The sequence below is a fragment of the Thunnus thynnus genome, chromosome 21 (assembly GCF_963924715.1).
Source record: "Thunnus thynnus chromosome 21, fThuThy2.1, whole genome shotgun sequence".
In the NCBI taxonomy this organism is placed as follows: Eukaryota; Metazoa; Chordata; class Actinopteri; order Scombriformes; family Scombridae; genus Thunnus; species Thunnus thynnus.
The window spans coordinates 8,823,982-8,848,110 of NC_089537.1; the positions used below are offsets into that span (position 1 = coordinate 8,823,982).

General features: G+C 39.3%; 2 protein-coding genes across 5 annotated transcripts in view; one reads left to right on the top strand and one right to left on the bottom strand.

Annotated features, from left to right (window-relative positions):
* Positions 1-7,633, bottom strand: lztfl1 (leucine zipper transcription factor-like 1). Its single transcript, XM_067578212.1, has 10 exons — positions 7,347-7,633; positions 6,886-7,010; positions 5,251-5,445; positions 2,866-2,923; positions 2,336-2,407; positions 2,158-2,223; positions 1,992-2,069; positions 1,528-1,704; positions 1,306-1,409; positions 1-1,018 (listed from the first exon to the last, which is right to left on the bottom strand). Exons 1-10 carry the CDS (start codon positions 7,347-7,349, stop codon positions 1,000-1,002), a joined length of 897 nt encoding a protein of 298 aa, XP_067434313.1. The 5' UTR covers positions 7,350-7,633; the 3' UTR covers positions 1-999.
* Positions 7,634-12,910: 5,277 nt separating this feature from the next.
* LOC137172867 (dnaJ homolog subfamily C member 13) overlaps positions 12,911-24,129 on the top strand; it is a 32,717-nt gene continuing 21,498 nt past the window's right edge. For all 4 annotated transcript variants that reach the window (XM_067577452.1, XM_067577449.1, XM_067577450.1 and 1 more), the window contains exons 1-5: positions 12,911-13,068; positions 16,111-16,191; positions 22,948-23,023; positions 23,429-23,578; positions 24,030-24,071. In XM_067577452.1, the coding sequence (XP_067433553.1) occupies positions 16,124-16,191; positions 22,948-23,023; positions 23,429-23,578; positions 24,030-24,071 (336 nt within the window). In that variant the 5' untranslated portion in view covers positions 12,911-13,068; positions 16,111-16,123. The remainder of the gene's footprint in view (positions 13,069-16,110; positions 16,192-22,947; positions 23,024-23,428; positions 23,579-24,029; positions 24,072-24,129) is intronic.

Below are 24,129 nucleotides of genomic sequence, written 5' to 3' on the forward strand. Positions count from 1 at the left end.
TATTTGGTAACAGCTTTTATTACCCCATACTTTGCACGATACAAACAAATGCACATCTAGTGTAATATAGGGTAGATATATCATACTCTACAAGAGCATTACTTCATGAACATCATGTATATTTTTTTTTTCTCTTAAACTCCATTACCCACAGCAATACGAAAAGTACACAGTTAAAGTTTCCAGACAAAAATATTCTATGCCCTTTTGTGTATAGGGAAGTAGGGAAATCATCCTAGATTACTATCTGTGTCGTCAATATGCAAGAGCAGAAAAAAATAAAATACAAGAAGCTGGGTATATTTTCAATGATCAGACTTTCACAGAGCATCGGATCATTGGAAATATTTTTTGTGAAAATGCTTTTAAAAGGTAACAAATCAAAGCAAAATTGACCTTAAAGGGTCAGGAAATGTTATTTTGAAGCTGTTTACTAATAACAAACTAACTTAATTAAAGGCTGCGTTTTGAGGACAAAGGGAGCTGCTAAAATAAGACTGATCAGTGAAATAGCAATAATCAACAACCCAGTGCTAAGAAGCTAAACATTACCTATAAATATCTGATAGATAAGACTGCAAAGGTTCAGGCAGACAGTGTCTGTTCAGCAAATGGACAAGGCCTCTTTAAACAGGGACATTATAGTAATTGCATAGAGCACTGAGGGAAGTCTGCTAGCTACTGTAAGTGAGCTCCAAAATTGAGACGTAGAAAAAAAGCACAGCTGAAGAAGGCTATCGTTTGTCACTACTTCATTTGTGTGTTCAGTTGTGTGTACCACCACCCGCTTTTTTGCTAAAGCCAATAACTACTGAAGATGCCAGATAAAGCATGTATAAACAATTCCTTGAGGAAGTGTTTTTTTTTTTTGTTTTTTTTTTGCCGTCTCTGTTGTCTAACAGCAGTGGAACTGACGGTTTCTTGTCCAAACCACAGTCGTAAAATTTGGTCCTGTCTTACCACTTGGACATCTGTTTAAGCAGCTGTCTTGGGTAGAACTCATTCGTTGGGCTCGTATCTGAAAGAGAGGGCGGTACAAAACCGAAATTAGTCAAATATCATAATAGGAAAGTCGATTTTACAAGTAGAAGAAAAAAACAACACAGAACAGAACGAAAATATTTAAATTTAAAGGGCCACAGTGGTGATTTTTCTTGTTACACATTACTGACAAGAGGTTTCCATAACATAATACTGATATAGATAGATAATAATATAGTTTTTTGAATTTAGCAGCCATTGTCTTCTCATGCTGATATCTCTGATGTTGTTTGGATTGTTTTTTCTTTATTGATGAATGCTCACCTCTGCAATCGCTTTCTAATGTCTTTGATCTGCTCATTCTTCTTGGTTAGGATCTCCTTCATGTTGCGGTAAGCTGCAGTTTGCTGAAACTTCTTCTCCAACTCCTGGACAAAAACACACACATAAAGACATGAGAAGCTTGATGCACCCCCATCAGTTGTCTCAATACCTTTACAGTAACTGGTTGCTGCAAAGTTGCAGTTAAAGACCACACTGATGTACCTTCTCTGCCAAGGCCAGCTGCTCCTGCACTCGCAGAAGCTCATGTTTGGAGGAGATCAGGTTTTCCTGCAGATGCTTCTGGGAGGCGGCGCTGATGCTGAGAGACATTTCATAGTCCTGCTTCAAAGCTGCCACTGTGCCCTCTAGACTGTTGATCTCCTGGGAGTGAGCAACCAGCTTAAAACGGAAAAGAAACAACATATTCAGTTCAGATGGTATGAACGGCAGCCATGGATATTTCCTCTTGACGCTACAGAATATACACGCTCCGTTCCTATTCACAGCGAGAGACACAAGCAACGTTATGACCAGCTGGATACATACCATGCGGGGGTCCAAGTTGGCAATTAAAAACAAATGACAGCAATTGTTCAGATGAAAATTAAAAGTAGCAAAATGGAAAGCAAACACAAAATGACACACACAAAGATGATGCTACTTGAACGTCAGACATGGAACGGTACCTGTTGTTCACCTTGCACCTTCTGGAGGTCTTTCAGAGCTCTCTCTGCCTTGGTTTTCTCATCTAATGCACTCATAGCCTGGTAAAAATCAATAAAGACATAGAGCTAAGAACATAAATGACTGAATTGTTTATGAGAAAAGATGCTGTTTGATTCATTTTTATACCTGGGATTCTAAAGTCCGCAGCCTGGCTTTCAGTTTATCATTTTCCTCCTGTAGTCTTGTTATCTCCTGAAATATTTAAGATGATTGTATGAGCATGATAATTGATCAACTTTTTAATCTTAATCTTAATCTTTAATCTTTAATCTTTACATGTAGTCTATGTAATATATCTCTTCACCTTGTTAAGAAGTTCAGAAACCCCACCCTCGTTCAGCGGCGCTAACTTGGGTTTGCTTGTTTCCTGGTTTATCTGTAAATAATTAAACATGTGACAGTTTCACAATTTGACATATCAGTTGTAAACATCTTGACAACTATCCCTTGTTATTGCATTACAGCGGAAAAAAATAAAACCACATTTTTTTTGCATCCATCTGGTGAAACATTTCTTAGAACCGGAACAATGACTAGAGGACCTTTGGCAGGAGGTGTGAATAACCAAACCCATGAAGGTGTGCAGTACTGTGTTGCAAAGTCGATTTGTTTTTACTGTAAGCTTGCCTTGCAAAACCACGTCAGCCTCAGTGATGTGTGACTAATGAACCGCACGGCTTCATTTAAAGGACAGATGGCCTGATGTACGGGAGTACCGAAAATGAAGTGAAACGCTGCGCTGCTCTCTAGATACTGAATTTCCTATGGGTGTGGACCCCCTTTGAGCAAAAGATTAATGACAAATTCATCTATGGTCAAATTATAGTCACTCACCTTGTCAGTGGTTTTAAAGTCAGTCTTCTCAAATTCAGCCACTTGTTCTAACAGCTCCCTATACAGGTAGAGAAAAAATGGACAGCCGATTAACGAATAAATTAACAGAGACAGGAAGACTAAAACGCTTGCTCTAACAGCTTCCTATACGGGTAGAGAAGAGCAAAAAAAATGGTTCAGATAAAACAAAATCATGTGTCGAAAAAATATAAAGTTAATGTATTAAATCTTTCGTAAGCAATACTGAATATCTGCGGTGTCAGCTTGCTAATACAATGTTTGTTTTTTTTGACATGATAGTTATCTACTTGGCAGTTGTATCTGATAAGGGAAATAAAACACCCTTTTACTTATGTCATGTCAGTTTGGCAATTACACTAAAAAAAGTATTGTGGTGAACAGAGTGCTCTGAAGAGCTTAATTGTGGTTTCAAGAAGTAGATGAAGACACGTAGACGGGCGTATTCCTTTCTCTTAAACACCGTATCAGTCACGTAGAGGGCTTGTTTACCCACCAACTATGTCACAAACAAAAGAAAAGTTCAAAAACACTCATAGTGTTTTAACCAGTTGAGAGGTTACAGAGGTCAAAAGTTGAATTAAGTTCACCTAAACATTATAGAAAACTACATTCAAAACTATCACAGTTTTTACCGTAATTTCAAAACTGTGACAGTTTTTAACGTAGTTTCAAAACTGTGACAGTTTTTAACGTAGTTTCAAAACTATCACAGTTTTTATCGTATTTTCAGCAGATCAGCATATATTATGAGATTTTGCTCTGGTGTCAGATTATGTGAAGAAAGAGAACATGGAAAACCTTTATTTCCTCCTTCTCACGGGCAAAAAGAGAAGCAGGTTGACATGTGCTTGAGCTGTAGTTTGACATTCAGATTCGTCTATAAGATCCAACAGTTTTGGACAATCACCATTCATATTCTTTAATTACAGAGCAAGTCTTCCTAAATATACCACCTCTATACCTCTAAGGTCTGACTATATTTGTGACGAGATACTGTAAGTCCTGCTGAAATGTCAGGAGTGCAAAGTGCATTCTGAGAATGCTTCAAAAGTGATTTTACTTTGTTCCTGGTATCACATGTACATGGCTGTGTTTCTCTGAGTTCAGGCTTGTAATATGAAAAAAAAAGCACTCTCAGCTTCCTGACTTAGTAACAACAGAAATTTTAGGCAATTCTCTTATGTATACTTTTATCAAAACATGACTACAAACCCATCACGTCATGTGATCGCATGACTTTGACCGGTATCACCGCTTCACAAGTATGCACTCAAAAACATAAAGAAAAAAAAAAAAGTTTGAACATAAGCTTAACATTAGATGAAACAGTAATATGTTTAAATGACTGTAGATGTGTAATAATACGAGGAAAATTGCAAATTTAATCGTGACAGGTGTAAGGATTTAAGAGTCAGTTAACCCATATCACAAAAGATATTTTACACCCGGGGCAGACCGTGAAGGAGCTCTGAGACTACTGTAACTGGAATATTGTTTGTGGTGCTAAAAATCTGAAAAATACATTTGAAATAAACCTCAGCTATCTCATGCATCTCTATTGCATTGCCCTGATAGCAAAAATCTCAATGGTAGATATCTCAAAATCTTTACATTGTTCAATATCATTAGGGATTGTTAAGAAAGAAATTGTTTATTTGTAATCTGGGTGACCTGACCTTAAAATATGGGCATAGGGTAGCAGAAGTTGTGGTTTTCAGGCTAAAACTGAACGTCGAGAGAAGGAAAATTCTCTGTAATGGAAAAAGGGTTATGCACACAAGTGCATGTGATTTGTCACTGACCTTTTTGCCTGGCATACTGCGTGTGAGAGAAACTAAATCTAAGCAGTGCTTAGGAGGAAGTGGCCTCGGGTAAAAAGGGGAGATGCTTGTCTCATGAACATGAAGGTGTTACCAGGCTTAGCTCACGTATTACTGTGATGTGACACTCTGTTTGACCTGAAGCTGCTTCAATATTTGAAATAAAAGTTTAAACAGCTAATTTAACATGAATTATTGCCACTCTGAGCCAAAAAAGTCTGAAACGATGGGTTTTTCAATCTTGTGCGCACAAGATCCAGATGTTTTGCACACAAGTTATTACGGATATGATATGATCTACAATCTAAATGATATTAATTTGTGTGCACAAGATAATAACATGCAATGATAAGTTGTGAACAGAAGTTATTATCTTGTGCATAGAAGTTAAAAATATATAATCTTAGAGGACTTTGAACAATAAATTATGTCCTGTAAGAACATTTTGTACTAATATGGGCACAAACTTCACTTCCTCACCCTCCATCAAATGCTAGCTGGAAGTAACAGGAAGTCTCAATCTGCTTCCTTATTCACTGCTCACCTGTTTTCAAGCTCTGAGATGTCAGTCTGCAGTCTAAGATAAAACTTCTCAGCTTGGGAGAAGAGCTGCCTGAGCAGCAGCACATTGGTGTGGGCTGTGTTGATGAGCTCCGTCTCCACTTCACCACGCACCACCGCCTGCAGCCCATCCAGCATCTCCCTCACCTCATCCACGGTGAAGGTTTCCTCCACCAGCCTTTACACAGAAACATACACACACACACACGCTGTAGATCCTTCTGAACTGAAAAGCACTTTATTGTTGTGTCTGTTACATTTTCCTTTTATAGGCTATGGATCTGAAGTAGTGTGAAATAAAGTTGAATTTACATTCAAACAATGACACTAAAAACTTAAAGGGCGTGTCAACAGTTTTTACAAGTCTGTCTTAAAACAACACTCAGGTGCCCAAATGAACACTGAAATAGGTTTTTCTTGCCATAATCATTCCTCCTGTTCATACTGACCATTAGAAGATCTCTTCAAAATGTACCAGTGTTTCCCCTAGAATTTTTTTCAGACCTGGTGGTACAAACCGAAAAAACCCTATAGGGACGTTCGCACTGTCAGCTTCGGGCAGGTGGCGCAGCAGGTGGTCTGCAATTTATATTTGCATTGAAATTTTTCTTTGCTTGGTATATTCAAGACTTAAAACAAAGTGGTCACAAGGAGAGGATGACTTAATAAGGTGTATTTATTGCATGAGCTGTCCCTCTCACCTCTTCCCCATCTGTATTTTTGCTTGACTCAAGAGTTTTGGAGAAAAACATTAACATATTTGTTTGTCCGTCACCCACGTTAGAGCTTTTTCTCTTTTTAGGCAGTGCCATGCTCACGTTAGCCAACCTGCAGTAATTTAAAGGGACTCTGATTTCTGAATAAATGGATATTTGGCGTACTTTTGGCCTAGTGGGGGTTCTCGTTGGCCTAGTGGCCCACCAGGTCTGTACAATTATAGGGGAAACGCTGTGCACTTACAATGTCATTGATGGGGGACAAAATCCACAGTCCTCCTTATGAGCAAAAATGTATTTTGTTTCTCTGAAGCTAATTTGAAGCTTCAGTCGTCCAAATTATTTAAATCAAGTTAATATCTTTCAACATTACAGTCTTTTTAGTGCCAAAGTCCCTCTTTTTGTTACTAAACTTCCACCGCAGCTCAACAGGGAAACACTATCCGAGGAAACACAAAGAGGGAATTTTATGTTAAAAAAGACTGTAAATGTGGCAGATATCCACTTGATATGACTAACTCAGACTGATGAAGCCTCATATAAGCTTCAGATTAATTCTTAAATGTGGACACACTGGATTTTGGCCTCCATCACTTATATTGAAGGGGATCTTTTAACGGCCATTATGAGCAGGAGGAATGATCACAACAAGGAAAACCCCTTCCAGGGTTAATAATGGCATCTGCCTGTTATTTTTAGACAGACATGCAAAATTGTGAACCTGTCCTTTGAGTATGACTAGTCACCTACTATCTTTGAAGGGGATCTTTTAACAGCCATTATGAGCAGGAGGAATGATTACAGCAAGGAAAACCTCTTCCAGGGTTCATACTAGCATCTGACTCTTATTTTAAGACAGATATGAAAAATTGTGAACCCGTCCTTTAAGTATGACTTGTCACCTGCTATCTTTGAGTTCCTCAAAGCATGAGTCAATAGTCTTGAGTCTCAGCACCCTCTTTGAACGTGCAAACCGCATGTAATTGATGACTTCGTTCTGATGATGTTCATTGAACCCAAATTCAGCCTGCATGGAGACAAGAGGAGACAAATTAACCTCGCCACAAACACTGGCACCACAAGTAAAATGTGGGCAGAGAGAGACAAAGAGACAGAGCACCCACAACTAGCTGATGAGCTAAGTTGAGAGGGATTTCCCCTTGCTAATATGTGACAGGGCCTATTCACATGAGCTTTTATCTATGGGGATGCTTACTAAGTATCTAACGTTACTCGTCGTTGAATCCAGGTCGAGCACCATGTTTGGAAAGCAACGTTAACGCTAAATGTTTAGCATGCTGACTTTTTAAAGCAAACAGGTGGCCTGGCTACCCATGAACAGCAAATGATAGCAGCGACTTACCATGGTGGCTGTGGAGCAAACGTTACTAAGTTAGCTACCTTGCAGACTGAGCTGATCCAAAAGGGAAAAAATGGGTGTTTCAGCCTCTAATTTAGGCCACGCAGCGAACAGACTACAAGCTAAATGTAATATGTTGGATACGAGGGTGGTAGTAAACTGTTTTGTACTTCAACTTCAACCTGGTCAACAGACTAAACGGGGCTTATATCATAGCCATAAGATTATCTGGCAGATTGGCTAGCCTAGCTACCCAGCTAGTGTTTGCCTTGAGAATGCTTTGGTAACGGAGAAGAGCGTCATTACCTTGGTTACAGTGGTGCGTTCATGGCGCCACGTACAACACGGAACCACAAGTTATATACGTTGATTTACTAAGTATAACAACAAGCTGTATTTATTAAACAAAATTGTCATGATAGCCACATTTCGTAAATATTACATACATACGTATTGCTTAATCTAAGCTTTGAACCTTTTATACAATGTAATTCTTTATTATTTCTCTACCTTGGTCAGAAAGATGTAATCTGAAACCATTATTTTTAGTTTTAACTCTGATTTCACGGATTTCCTGTGAATGCATATCGAGCTTGAAAAGGTTTTGGCAGCATATTTTCTAAACAAAATGTTGTAGTTTGTCCTTATATAGAAAATACTATATGAAACCAATAAACTACCAATTATAGATACGTTCAAGGTTATTTCATAAGGATACACCCCTTGAGATGAACCATCTTGTTTTCGAGGGGGTCCTAACATACAATACAAACAAAATAAAATAAAATGAATGAAGCAAAGACATTTAAGTAATAAGAAAGACAGAAACAAAATAACAATCAACAATTTGACAGACACACTACAACAAAGACAGTCCACACACAAATATCAGAAAGATGAGTACATGAGTAAATACAACCACTAGATGGCCACAGAGAGGCCATGAACAAATGCCTATCCAGTAAGAATATGATAAAGAGAATAGAGGATGTAGGCCTATAGTGTATGGTATATTGTATATAGCAGTGGTTCTCAAAGTGGAGTCCAGGGACCCCCAGGGGTCTTGAGGGGGTTCCAGTGAGTCCCAAGCAACAAGGGGAATAATTTATTTTCACTATAATTTCATCCATAAGTAACACAATGACAGAATATATGACCATTTTTGGTCATGAGTTTCGTACAATTTCTTTAATAAATCATCTAAAAGCAAAAATCTTATCAGATGGGGGTGATCTAATTTGTGTCAGTTTACAGGTCCTTGACGTGAAAACGTTTGAGAACCACTGATATATAGGTGTAACATCATCTGAAACATGTACAATTGATCTCAAAATAAGAAGATAAACCAATTTTAAACATGTGAAATGATGTCAAGGATCATGTGTTTGATGGTAAGTTATTCCAGTCTGAAGGAGCCTTAAACATAAATGCTCTCTTTCCAATTGATTTTCTGATGTAGGAATGGAGAAGAAGTATTGTGTAGAGTGCCTCAGTTGATATATTGAGGAATATGGTACCAAAAACTGTTGTAAGCAATGAGGATAGTTGAAATGTACACAGTTAAAGATGAGTTGCAGCAAATGAATGTGTCTTCTTACAGTTATGCATTATACAGTGATGAGTAAGCTCCTAAAGGAACATCTTGGAGCATGTCTATAGAGATTATTGTATGTTGTATTGAGGGGAAGGTTAGTTTCCTGTCAGCTCATATCAAGCTTGTAAAGGTTTTGGCAGCATAGTTTTGACAATTTACAGTATCAAACAGTAGATGGCAGTATTGAGTTAGTATGAGAGCAGTTCCTGGTTCACAAGGTGGTGAAACACCTCAAGCAAAGTCATTTTTATATGTATAGCCCAATATGACAAATCACAAATTTGTCTCAGGGGGCTTTACAGTCTGTACAGTAATACAACATCCCCTGTCTGTAGACCCATGATTTGAATAAGGAAAAACTCCCTAAAAAACCACTTTAACTGGGGTGGAAAAAATGGAAGAAATCTCAAGAAGAGCAACAGAGAAGGAATCCCTCTGCTCCTCATCAGCAGTCAGCACTGCGCCTCCTCACTCCCAGCTGTTCCTTCTTCCTGTGGCACCAGGTCCCTCACCTGTTTTAGCCCTGTGATCTCTGCGTTCACAGCAAAGCCAGTCTCAGAGCTACAGAAGGGCCTGGTTAGCATTTTAAATCTTGTTGTCACAAACTGATTGAATTGCTTGAGTCAAATTCTCCTCTTTAAGTACAAGGGCAAGGAAAGGTTATGTGAAAGTTGTTAAGGCCAGCACATAGTAAAAAACAGAAATGACAACTTTATTTATAGCATTTTAATTATGAATGAAGCTTTTTAACTGCTGCTAAAAGAAGATATTAGATATAAGATTATGTGCCTTCACTAGTGCGGGTTCAGTTTAGACTCAGATTTTTATATTGTATTGACATTTAGAATGTAAGATCAATGTAAATTTACTTATTTAAGCTACTAATTACACCAATTTATCCTTAATGTATTTTCATTGTGGCATCATTATTCCAAGCAGAGCAGTAAACAAAGTTTGTTTTCATTTTGAGCTGTTTTTCTCCACCTACACACTGATTGTTGCATTTAGTAATAGACTGAGGTTTAATCATTTCATAGAAAAGCTGGAGTTCAAAACAAGTTGACATATCTGACACTAATTGGCCCAATATTGACTGCATTTTTCAGTCACATGAATCTATTCCCAGTATGTTTTGTAGTGTTACTGTGTTTCTCCTGTAACTACAAACCCTCTTATCAATCATGCATCCAGATAATGCCTCCAACAACAGATTGGTAAACTAGTCTAAGCATATTGCTGCATTTTTATTTGCACATTTACAATACAATAACACAACTATTAGTTTCTTTTAATGCATGTTTCAATTAACTGATGGGATACAACATGGATGCTTCTTTTTTAGCTAAACTCATTTGACTCCACGTGAACCAAATAAAAACTTCTTAGTAATTCTGTTGCACCATCTGCTTATTCCCTGTCAGTGAAGCCTAAAGGACATCACTATCCATTTTGTTAAGGAGGATCCTAAAGAAAAAAGAAGGAAACTTTTTTTTCCTCATGTCTCTTTAGCTGTAATTAAATTAGACTAACGGGCAGCGCATGGTTAGTCACCTAATCAGATGCCTCATAACGTGACCAGTCTGTGCTGCCCCGCTCAAACTCACTGTGCAACATCAGTCAGTCACAGAGGCCAAGATGTTTCCCCTTTACCTTCAATCACGGTGAGTCACTTCAAATTTGAGACAGGAAGTAGAAACGAGCAGGTTAAAATCATATTCTGAAGAGTTACAAGTTGTAGATGACAGTTATTGGTTTTAGTGAGGCTCCTGTATGTTGGTGCTGCCGTTTTACAGTTAGCAGTTAGACCAAGGTGGTGACTCTCTGCATGGATTTTAGCTCTTACATGCTTGGCTTGTAAATGTGGCAGAACCTAATTCATTCATTTTTATATCATATCTGTAGCTGCTCCATTAACTACTTGAGTAAACTGTCAAAGAAATTAGACTACAGAGGAATGAGAGTTATTAGAACAAAAGCATGCAAAGAAAAAAATGTAATATGAGCACAAAAATGTAACATATAATAAACAATGAAAAGCAGAAGAAATAATAAAACACTGTGGACTTATACAAAGGCCAGGAATTTGTTATTTGCATATATTTCCTTAAGATTGTGCTTTTTATAAATAAGAATCTCAGTTTCTAAATATGAGTTTCAGTTGCTGTCTGAGTATGTTTTACAGCAGTAACCAACAATATTTTACACATTCTACCATACATGGTGAATTGCAGGCAATTGACTTAGCAAAAGGGATGGTCTTTATTATTTAATTACTTTAATGACTTTTAAATCATGTTTTCTGCATCTTTGATAGCACAAATGTGTGTGTGTGCTTGTATATGCATGTTTGTATGTGTAGGCAGTTAATTTTCATCCTGGTCTCAGACTGCATGTTGGCCTAATGGTGCTGAAGTTGATGAGTATTGTAGATTGGATGAAGTTGGCTGAGCAGAAGTATTGCTGCATTGGTGTGACACCATCTCTAGAGGGCACAATAATCCTTTTCCAGGTGTATTGTTTTAGTGGGTAGGCCAGTGATGGAAGTAGCAATACCACCATATAAAATTATTATATTACAAGTAAAATTCCTGCATTTAAGATCATACTTAAGTAAAAGTACAGAAGTATTATTGGCTAAATCGAAGTACTTGTTTCGCAGAAAAACAGCGGCTGTGACTGTGACTGATATCAGCCGGGTGTAGGAAAGAAGAAAAGTTCTGCCACAGAAATTTTGATTGATTCTTTTTAGACTTTTCTCTAAACTTACCTTTTTGTGAAATATTGGGAAGTTTTATGTCTTTATTATTATCTATTTGGTGGAACTGCTAACAACTCAAATATCTGTAACATGATAATGAGCCACAACTACTAAGTTTTGTATTTTACAAGCCTGTCATAAATTATTATTTAATATAAAACTTTAATCTGAAAAGTACAAAGAAGCATAAAATGGAAATACTAAAGTAAAGTACAAGTAAATTACCTCAAAATTGTACAAAAAGTCCCCATCCACTCAAAAATGTGTTTTTCTTCTTGTTCCTACAGTTGAATGTTTGAACTGTACAGAATGGTGTTTGTGGTGAGTTTGACACTAGACGCCTGTTTTCACTTTCATCTGCTGAAAGTGAAAAGTTTCTCTAAACTCAGTGAAAATCTGATTTTAAGAGGCGGGCCTACAGCCATTGTTTGTGACATCACAACTAGTTTGGAAGCCAATTCTGGTCTAATATTCAACACAAGGGTGATGTGAAAACTTGAAGCCTCCAGTGCACATACACTGAGAATGGACTTTACTGTGAAGTAGGAGACCAGCAGTTAAACCTCTGAAATGAAAAATAGTTACATATACACGGAATCTGGAATTTTTAATGCGGGAGAAGGATTAGATGCCATTTTAAGGGTTTTGAGGAGCTAATTACACTTTTTTTCAGACACACATCATTGTTCTACGCAGAGTATTTCTATATGTCTTAATGCATGTCTGGAGGGGCTCTTTAAGTACAGTAATTGAGTAAATTTACTTAATTAAATTCCACCACTGTATTGATACCTGGAAACCTGCTACACTAAATGAACTGGGTGAGGTTTGGTCAGGTTGAGTGTATGCTGCAGAGAGAGAGAGGCAAATGTGAAAATAGAGAGGAGATAGTGCTCTATTTCAGTCTCCATTCATTGGGCTTCAGTTCCACATTTTAGCAAGGTGACTATTGGTATTCTGTGTTAAAGTATTAGTTTCAAATTAGCCGAAATGGAAACGAAACATCCTACTAATAATAAACCCGTTATCAACTTTTCCCCCCACGCTATACTGTTCTGAGGTCAGTTTCATCCAGTGTCCATCAATACAAACACAGAAGAAACGAAAGAAAAACCGATCTCAGGTCAGGTATCTCGATCATTCCCTGTTCCGGACAAAACCAATCAGCTGACAGCCGCATGACAGGCAGGCCTCACGCATGCGCAGTGGCACACTTTAGCTATCAGGACTATGGCAGCGTCCTGAGCGCTGTTGTGGGGGGGAAATACGGCGTTAACTGAGCTCCTTCAGCAACAGAGTGGGAAAACCGAGAAGCAGAGGAGGGTGGGGGGCTGAGGGACGGCTACGAATAACACCCGTTAGCGATTTGACAGGTAAAAACCACCATTTAACACCTGCAACCTTCTACAAGCCTTCCTTCTCCACGTTTGCTTGATTGAACCCCGCTGCTAATGCGACGAGCTGCAAAAAAAAAAAAAACCTGAGAGATGTGCTAGTTAGCCGTTAGCTGGAGGCTAACCTAAACATGAGCCTGCCACAGCCCTTTATTCTGCATTTGGCAAACAAACGCTGGTAACAAAAGTGTCTGAGCTATATGTTTTTGACAGTTAGGTGGAGCAACAGCGCGAAAAACGGTGCTGTCGTGCTTGTTTTTAGCCAGACAGTTCACCGAGTAGGCCCGCTGCAATGAAGCAGAGTTTGGTTAGCTCCTTGAAATCCAGGTAATGCTGCTTGTCATTGGATTTACTTGACACATCGGGAGCCAGCTCACATCCTTTAAATGGACTTAAGAATCGCCATTTCATATAATTTCTATCTTTAAACCTGTTAGTGACGTGTAAAAAAAAAAAAAAAAAAAAAAATCAGCAAGCTTAATACATTTTTGTAAGCAAGTGGTTCATGCAATCGAAATGCAACCACAGGAGATAAAGTGAGAGGTTTTCAGGACTGAAAGTTCCTGTCTTGGTTGGCGAGGTTTCTTCATCTAATTGGCAAATACAGGAGGGCATTGCAACATGTCTTGAATGTAGAATAGATTTTGGCGTTGTGTTTATGGCTATTTCAAGGCTCTATAAAATATTTGGTCCAAATTCACACGCATAAATGTTCTTTCCTGGCTCGGATGACTTCACTTTTATGCTGTCGTGAGTCAGTTAGGGTAACAGCTTTGTGTTAAGGGCGACTGTAACTGCACATGTGGAGAAAAGTCATTTACTGATATGACACATGATAGTTTGACCCTTGCACCCACACAGATGCTGAGGCAGTTTGTTTCTATACTTTTATGCTTTTTTTAAAATAAGAAACAGGTGATCCGACCTCTTTTTTCTCCCCACGTCTGTGAGAAACAAGGTAGGAAACAGATGTAAGTCAAACAAAGAGCAAAAGATCTGTTTGTACACAGTTACTTGACCGAAGTGGCATGACACATATAACCTGTGGCTAGTTACCGAGTCGTTGCTATGTGGCTGTCAAGTCTGTTTTCAGATGTTTAGATATTTTCTGTTTAGAGGTTTAATTCAATCCTTTGGAAAGTGAGCGTGGTTATGCACTATGGGACTGTACGGTCAGTTATCCACATAACAGGATCAAATGATCAAAATCTGTATTTGTTAAAGTTCCTGAAAAGTTGTGACACCTGTCTGGAACAAGTTATGTAAATATTGTGTGCTTTGCTTTGGGCAGTGTTATGTATTTTTTACTTCACTGTCCTCTCATTGGGTTGTCTCTTTGGGGTTTTTTTTTCCTGCTAATCTCTGTCAAGGATAGCCCATGAATAATTTGCTATTGATCAGCATACAGGCAGGAAGAGATGGGAGGGGTTATCACATGACTCAATCCTGGAATCTGCCTTGGTCTTTTTTTACACTCATCACAGCACACATCACAGTAGTATAGTAAAAATTGCACTGCCCTCTGCAGCGGCAAAGGGCACGCTGTGCACCGCTCGCTGCTAACATCTCCTATTGTGCACTCCATCAGCCCCCACCGCTTTGGATTAGATTCATTATACAGCTCTATGAATGCATGTTTAGGGGGAGAAAAAACTGTTGATGCTAAACTTGGCTCTGGACTGTTCCTTGCACCTTTGTTTCTCTGTCACAGGCATCCTGCTGTAAACCATTAATGAGTTACTCAAACTAGCAAATTTTACTCATCCACTTGACACCAGACACTGTATTTGTGTCCTGCTGCCCGTCTTTGAACATCAGAAAGCTGCCCCTTCGGTGAAATGGTGTGTATTCCGTGTTTTGGCTTTATTTTGCAGCTCACTGCTTCATTTGCACACCGAAACGGGGAGGAAGGAAAACTGGAGTCAGATTTTTCCAGGATCCTGGCAGAGTGCTGACACAGGTTCCCCTTGTCACAGTGCAGCCACCAGAAAATTACTGCACTAAGGATAGGAGAGACAGTTATTCTCTTCCTTTGCTCTACTCCAGTCTGTTGACTGGTTTATCTTTGTAGTCTTCATCTGTAACGTATTTGAAACAGTGTGTAGCATAATGTGTCACACCTGAGCTTTGTGTGTTGTCCTGATTGAAGAAGGAAACCCTTTAGGTGTGGTGATGAGAACATGGATCCTAGTTAATCTCTCGTCTAGCTGTCTTAAAGTTAAATTACAGTGATTTTTCATTCAAATTAGGCACTGCGCCAAGACATAGCCTAACCCCCTGTTTATCTAAAGGCGATCAATAGACCACACTGGCTTTGCAGCAGACCTTATTGACACATGATCAGCTGGTGCTCTGTCGTGTTGTCTTTGTCTCTATGATATCAGCCTGGAATGGGAGACCTTTACTTCCTTGCTGCTTTTGCTGAGCAATTCGTATCCTAGCGGTTTCTCACCGACCGGCGTTAATCTTAAAAAAGGCGCCTGTGAAAATGCATGCACGAAGCGGTTCAAGATATCAGAGAGGATTGTTATTAAGTGGGAATCATGTGCTACCAGCTGCATCGATGCTATGGCTCATAACTGAGGTAATGGCAAGAAAAAATCAGTCAGTCATGGAGCGACGGACTCCTCTCTGTGTTACTGGATAATCACTGTTTGCTCTGTATTAGTTCTGTAGCCCAGGGAGTGTCTGGTGGGAGTCTCTCCCATCGAGCTGCAAAATGTTGAATGACTGTGTGAAGTGTGTGTGTGGTGGTACGTTGGAATGAATGTTACATAAACTTGATGTGGTAACAACTTGAAAACATCTGCATGCAGGTTATTTTGTGTTTTCTTTTTATAAAACTGATATTAACTGAGACATAGGCCCTCTCGTGTTTATTTTATCATCGGAGTTCAAAGAGATCTGGTGCTAAAAGATATAATGCTTCCCCTCAAGTGATGCTCGAATGAAGATCGTCCACTTGTTTTCTGAACCCTTCCGTGTTTAATATGTGTGAACCGCTTTTATCCTGTGTCGTAGGTCCTGTGAAAAGATGAATGTCGTCAAAGACAACAAAGACCTGGCCTGTTTCTACACCACCAAACACTCCTGGAGGGGAAAGTAAGTTGTTTTTTTTGTTTTTTTTAACCCTACCCATAAGTTTTCAGGGCCGGTGGCGCTGTCTTTCACATCACCTTTGTATTGGTTTATAAGGCAACTTAAGCCTCAGCTATTCTCTTCATCACCTCGTAGAGGAGGTTTGGGAAAATCCTGAAATCCTGACTCAGTGCTTCCATTGTGTTGACTTCCTTATCTTAGCCAAGGAAAAAAGGTCTGCAGACCACTGTCAGCAGTCACTGATCAGCAGTAGTGTGACCTGCAAGTGACCGATCATGCTTTTAAGATGACAGGTCTTACATTGATTAAATTTTTGTGCTATAAACACTGTATTACATATGTTACTCAACTTACTTACACTATACAATACTGCACACTGATATTTAGTAGCTAGTTGTCAAAAGATGTTGGGAGGCATATCTGGATAAATATGCTTTCTTTCATGTTTACTATCTTCTTTATGACAATTATAAGGTTGATCATTATGTACTCAAATGTAGAACAAATAGTTTTGTCTTCAAAATTGACCCTTTTTCTGAATTTTCTCAGAACAGGAAGTGAGTGTGTACAGTTTGAGTCACGTGGAGCTGGTATCATATTGACCTTAATGCAGTGCATTGGAAATAGATGTAAAATGGTACAGTATATTACAGTAGAATGAGGCCAACACACTGTATCTGTGCCACATTCATCTTTTACTAATGAAGTGTTTTACACATTTTAAGATATATGGATTTTAGCTGTGGATAGGGTTCCTCCTTATTTTTAAAGTTACACATTTTAGCCAATATAGGCCTAAAATCACATGGGACACATGGGTGTAGCTTCTTGGTGGCCATCAGAGCTAAAGAGTGGACTAGCTCCAGTTTGAGCAGAGAGCCAGCGGGATCACATTACCAATACCTGCTCTCTAAATGTCTTTGTCCCATTAACTTAGGTAACTTAAGCAGGGCCGCAGAGCATTAGCCATCATCAGAGCTTCATCCCGCTAATGCTTCCTGAAGTGTCCGGCAGAGACGAGCGTTGATGTATGCGAGGCGGACAGCGGAGACGGATACCCCCATTCAGAACTACCCGGTGACGCAGGCATCGGAGGTTGATCCGAATAGGTCGAAACACGTCAGCTGACCTCGGTTAAACGACGGTCAGACGGTAGTTCGGTTAACAAGAGTCTCTGTCAGCAGACTGGAAACTGTGAGAGTTAGGGTTAGCATGCAGGAAGTCAGTGAAGTGTAAGTACTGTTGCAGACATAAGTGTGTGAACGCTGCCAACCAAAGATTAATTTCAAACAGCAGCGGTCTCATACAGTATAAATGGGTCACATGCGAGCTAAATTATAATTCAATAGACCTGTGTCATATGCGTGTCTGCTGTAAGAAACATGTTTGAGACAGATGGAGCTTTGATAAGTCAAAAGAAAGAGAAGGTGTTTTATCAGTATGAACCATTTCATCTAATATCATATTATCACCAGACACTACAGGCAGTTTGACTTTTTACCAACCTTTTCTGTTTCAGACCCAAAAAAAGCATTCAGACAATGTTTTTCTTTCTGCCAGTGTGACACGCAAAGAAAACAAATCTGTTTAAAAAAGCAAAATACACCAATTTTCACCAAATAGTTTAATGAATCGTGGAAGCCCCGGGATCATCTCTTACTTAAACAGTTACTTCGCCACAGATGAAAGGAGCACAACTCTTCCCTGTGACCACAGAACATGTTCCCAAAAGCAAAACTTTAATTAGACTCATCTGTGATTAGCGTGCCCCCTCGGCCATGTAAAAATAGTACTTTTGTAATGTGATTATAGGCTCGCAGTATGGTAGACACAGGATTCAGCATCACTTCTCAAAGAACTACATCTTTGCATACGTAAGCCGTTCAACTCTGAATGCTTATATCAAGTGCAGATAAGTAACAAAATTAGGCTTCAGCTTGAACATATTTGTTTCATTTTTTTTTTTTAAATAAATTTGACTATACAGCAGTTCAGGAGACATGTAGAATATCATGTTATCTGTTCTGCAGAGAGCTGAAGGAGAAAAAGCCACGAGGATGTGGTCGTGCTTTGCAGTTTCCCTTATTTTCTTTTCCTGTAAGTGTCTTAACAGTGTTTCATATTTTGCGGTGACAATCATATTTGTCAAAATCCCTGAAGATTTGAGACTGGGTTAGACTCTGATCATAAAAGATTAAAACATCAACTTCTCTGCAACAGTTAAAATGACAGTAAGTGTATAGTCTGCATCAAACATCATTTTTCCCCTCTCGCTGTGCTCATGATCACATTTCGTTGAAAAATCCTGAGACCCTTGCTTGAAGATAATATTAAGTCCCGTTTCCACCAAGAGTTCTAGGTACATTGGACCCAGAGGATCTAATCTCAGGGACATGACTTTAAAGTCCCTGTAGTGCAGTCCAGGTTGTGCTTTCACCACATCTGAAGAACTAGCTAGATCATGCAAATTAGCCCCATGAGGAACGCATTTAGAGACGCAGTATTAACACGAGGAAACAACAACACAGATTTATCCTGTTCTTTGTATTTATCGCTGCATGAGTTGGATGTAATGAATGAATGAAAAAGAGGAAAATAAAACAAACTAAGAGCGTCTGTCTCCACAGTAAATCATCTTTTGAGTGTTTGACGGTTATTTATTTTCTGCTTTAGAACATAACCACCATGAAGCCATCAGAAAATTAACATTTTATTTCTCTCACTCACTGCTTTGTTTTCGCTACCACCGCTCCCTCTAATCGCTTGACCACCGCTGCTCTCTCTCTCTTTCTCATGCTCACAGCTGGCTCGCACTATCTCTTTCTCTTTTTCTCTTGTCTTTTTTAAAATGACTCAGTAATCTGACGGGAAAGCCTAAGTTTTCCTTTTACATCATCAATTGAAGAGAAATATCCTCCCCTCGTCCTACATTTGTATTAGAGCACTTCCTTATTTTATGAATGAAGCGTTACACAAGTTGAAGCAGCCACACTGAGTGTGTTGGACCAATGAGCGACGGTCATCCCTGCACACGCCCACCCCCCCAAAGTTCCTGTATTTTTGGAAAGTACTACCCCCCGAGCAGGGACTTTTTTTGGGGGTAAAACAATCTCCCTGGAACTTAATTTAGACCTGGGTCCCTCCAGTGGAAACACAGGTCGAGGAACTGAGTTCCTCAAAGGTTCTTAGTCCCCGGGGAAAGTTCCTGCAGTCCAAACGTGGGTTAAGATTTGTCTGTGTGTGTCCTCCTGATGAAAGGTCTTTCCCTGCTTTGTTGCACAAATGGATCCCTCAGAGTTTTCCGTGTCATTTTAAGGGTTTTGCTTTTCAAGTAGAGCACTTCTCTGCACTTATTCAGAGCATAAAGATGCAAATCACAATCTCCTTTGAATATCCTTTGAATCCTTAATACCTCTCTAAATTGTTCCTTAAACAATAAGGAAACTTGGCTGCTACAGATGCTCAAGTTCTATTTTCCAGTAATGTGTTAGTGTTAGTTGTTAGTTGTTCCCATCGTTGTGCAGTTGGTCTGTTGCTCTCTTTCCACCACCACTCTCTGCATCTATGAAATCCAGTGTTTGTTGAGTCTGGTAATGGGATTATGCAGTGTTGTCCTAGCTCTTAATGTTGTCATACAAATCTTCAGCTTCTTTGTGAGAAATCATGCCTATTTTGTTTTAAGAGGAGAGGCAGTTGAGAGGGTTAAGTCAGACGCAGGAAGTTGCTAAATGTGATACATTATGAAACCTTGGAAATGGAAGGAAAACCATTTAGAGACGTGCTGTACATGACAAAGTGACAAAGCAAAAGAAGAGTAACCTGTTACTCATCACAACTGTAGCTGTAAAGCTTATTTTATTGTCTGCTCTTCTCTCCTCATAAAGTTCCTTTATGGAAGAGTCAAAGGACCATATCACTGTTTTTGACATATTCTTTTATTAGTGCTGACCATTTTTTATGGCATACCAGAGTGATTTAGACTTTTCCAAATGTACTCCTGCCTTCACAGCTATTGGTTTCCATTCATACTGGTGCTGTGTGGAAATAAACTGCTCATCCACAGTTGTGGACATCATGTCTACCTTTTTATTTATGATAAATCTATCTGACTGCTGCGTGATAATTCAGTGGAGACTTTTTTTTTTTTTTAAAGCAAACTGCACTGAAAATCGTTTGACCACGTGACTGTGGGTTCAAGTCTCTGCTAGCTGATTTTCATATCTTTGTGTGAATGGAAATGTAAACCACAGCAGATTGAGTTATACAATGGTCAGCAGTGATATCAAGGATACACGATTTGTAGAAGAACATGCAAAAACACTGTTATGGATATTTAAATTTCTATTTACCTCCTAACTAAGCTTTTATTTTAACTCACCGCACCATCCTACATGCAGGTATTACTCATAGCAGGACGCTTTGTCTTCTCCATGTATGGTCAAACCTCCAGCTGCTCTACTTATCACCGCATCACTTGATTATGAAGTTGGTTAGAGAGGCACTTAGTCCATTGCCTCTTATAGTGTAATTAGCTTGTCTGAGTCAGAAAACGTCTCTCATTTTAGCACTTTCCGATTTTCTTTCAAAGGAATGTTTTTTATGATGATGCGGTTAAGCATGCTCGTGCTCCGTTCAAAGACCGACTCCGCTTGCTTCTATTAAATGTTGAAAATCAGAGTATTGAATATAGTATGTGTGTAAAAAAAGCGAGAAATGGGTCGTTAACTTAGTAACTCAAGGGAGTGTTTCATTAAAACAGACAGGAAATGAGACTTCTTCATACACATCATCAGACGCTGATCACAGCTATGTCGAATTTCCAAAACGTCGACACAATCTAAGTGACTGGTTTTGCTGTGGAGAATTTGATATTGTGACAAAGGAAAAGTAAAAATGTAAAATGTTGCATTGTTAGCCTTACATTACACCAGCCATAGAGGGGCTAATATTCCCTGTGTGCTGAGATAAAATAAAAAAAATAAAAAATCAGCCTACAGAGAATGAATAATTAACCAGGGTTGTGCTGACACCCAGTTAAACCAGCCATTTAGCAACAAGGTCAAGACATCTAAAGAGGCAGCACCCTCAGAGCAAGACAGAGTTGTGGTCTCAGACTTTGGGCCTAAGGTGACAGAATAGTGGATAAGAAATCTCTGTGTGATTAGAGATGGTTTGAGTTTTATTTGTTTTAGCTTTTTAATAAGTAAGATACATAAAAAGGACATGACGATTGTGTAATTGTGGAGAAGAAGGGAGGCTGACTGTGTGACGTGCCTGAACCTAATATTCCACTTCGGCCTTGCCCCGGGCCTCTTGTCTGTCCTGTCTGTTGGTGTTTGTGTCATGTACTCCGTATACAAGTACAAATGCATCGTGCGGAAGTAACCTCTCAATTTGACTTCCCTTTACTCTGCGTTTTGATGGAACTAGCTGCCTAAATGGTAACTTCACCAGGCCACTTAATGTTGTGAAGGCCTTATGAGGATGTGTAAAAAAAAAAAAAAAAAAAAAAAAAGAGAGAGAGAAGCCAAGTCAGCATGTTCAGTGGGAAGGGTGCAATGATGATGTGAAAGGAACATGTTGTACACAGACAAACACACATGTACCACTGTATGTTTTATCTGATACATTACATTTTTTTTACATTTAACCTTAAATTTAACACTTCCTACTAACTTTTCCCCAAATCTCAATACATTATTTTAATAAACATAACCTCAAAATGACCCACTTTCAAATGAAGCTCCAAACAAAGTGTTATGAGTCAGAGAAAGTTCAAAGTTAGTAGGATTCATCCTCTGGGAACCATAAATGTCTGTACAGTTGTTGAGATATTGAAGTCTAGATCGGACAGATCTTAGAGCTGCATGCAAGGCTTCAACTTTCACCAGACCACACAGCAATCAAGCCTGTGTGCAGAGACTCACTCACTGTAACATGCAGAAACATTGGCAAAATCGAATTTCACACTTCCTCCTTACTATGCGAGAAAGCCCCGCTCTCGTACCGGTTCCCAAGAATCAGTGTTACTTGTCTCAGTGTCAGAGAGTGACTCAGTACAGAGCTGCCAACCTACTAGAAGTTGTGTCATTTCATTTTAAATTCATTCACAGACATAACGATAATACATAGTAGTAGTTACAGCCGGGAATAATAGGAGCAGGAAATATATTTAGAAATCATGGCTGCAATACTTCAGTCTGGTGTCACATGTCTACGCTGAACGGTAGTGGCACAAATTAGGGCCACACGTTTCACATTCACTTCGTCTCACTGGCTGGCTTTTGCAGCTGTGACACTGGCAGTTGGTAATCTTTTCTTAACATCTTTTTTTTTTTTTTTACCCTGCACCCTGTACATTATCTCAACTGTTGGCTCATAAAAATGTCAGGAAAATGACATAACAAACCTGGATGTGGATGATATCATCAGGTAAATAAGCCACAGTGATGTCACCTTGACTCATCATCGGTTCAAAGAGGGCCTCAGCGGGGGCCGCGAACGCACCTGCTGTCATGAGATATATTTGGCAAATGAGAAAATCTTGAGATGACAATTAATCGAGTGATGTTTAGGGCGTTGTCTGGATCTGTTAGTTTTGCTTCAGCTAACCCACACATGTTTGAAAGATTGTCACACATTCTCCCCTGTTTCCCACATAATGTCATGTGACTGCCTGGGCTGTTGTAGGTGTTGATTTCTTGTACAGTCGGTGAAGGGAAGGCGTTTTCTGACTCATCCTGTCTCTCTGTGTTCCAGGTACAAGCGAGTCTTCTCAGTGGGAACCCATGGCATTACCACTTACAACCCTACCACGCTAGAAGTAACAAATCAGGTCAGTATGTACGCAGCCTGTTACGGACGGACGTTAAGTCCTGTGTCATTCAGGAAACTCCTCTATACTGCAGCTATCAGCGCCTCACAGGTCCTTGTGGGATGTGCTGTTCTTGGCTCCATGTGACTATTGAAAATCCATTTGAAGCGCATTGCACTTTTACTGAAAGCCAATGCTTTTAACTTCTTGTGCTTTCAGCACTGCAGTGAACATACAACAGCATGTCTTAACACTGAATACAACATGAAACATGTCATAATCCTGTGTGGTTAATAAGTGAAAATAGCCTCATGGTTACTTTTAAAAGGAATAACTGCACCGATTGCTGTTTTTGAAATATGTTTTTTTTTATGTTTTAAATGCTTGTGTGTGACAATAACAATATGTTTATCTTTGTGTTGCTAGTGGCCTTATGGGGACATTTGTGGTATCGGTCCGGTAGGAAAAGGTCAGGGAACAGAGTTCAGCCTCACATTCCGCAAAGGCAGCGGCAAGAAGTCGGAAACGCTCAAGTTCTCAACAGAGCATCGGACAGAGCTGCTCACAGAAGCACTGGTGAGGAGGAACAGTCACAGCTGCAACGCTTCACAGTGATTAAACAGACCTCGTGCACATTTTTATTAACAGGGTCTCGGATCCTGTTGGATAGATGCAGCTTATTCGTGTTTTCTAGTTGAGTCATGACTGCAGATTTTGCTGTGTTGTTTTAAAAAAAAAATCACTGCAAAGTCACTTAATGTACAAAACACTGAGTGCTGGGAACACAGTGTTTGCAAATCACAGGCCTTTAGACTGTATGTAGGTGTTTACCACAAATGTGAATCAGCAGATAGTGTGTTATTGTGAAGAAATAAACTCATTTTGATGTGTTTCGAAACTGCAATCAGGACGGGTATTTCCCCATTGAACCAATTAAACATACTCGTAATCATGCAATGAAGACATTGCATCATAAATGTTACACAGTGATGGTTTAACAGCTGACTCTTTTGTTTGTCTCTCTCAGAGATTCAGAACAGAGTTTTCAGAGGGAAAGATAACTGGCAGGGTAAGTACTGAGATCTATAAAGATATGAATGGGGGGGGGGTGTTAATTACTAATTTAA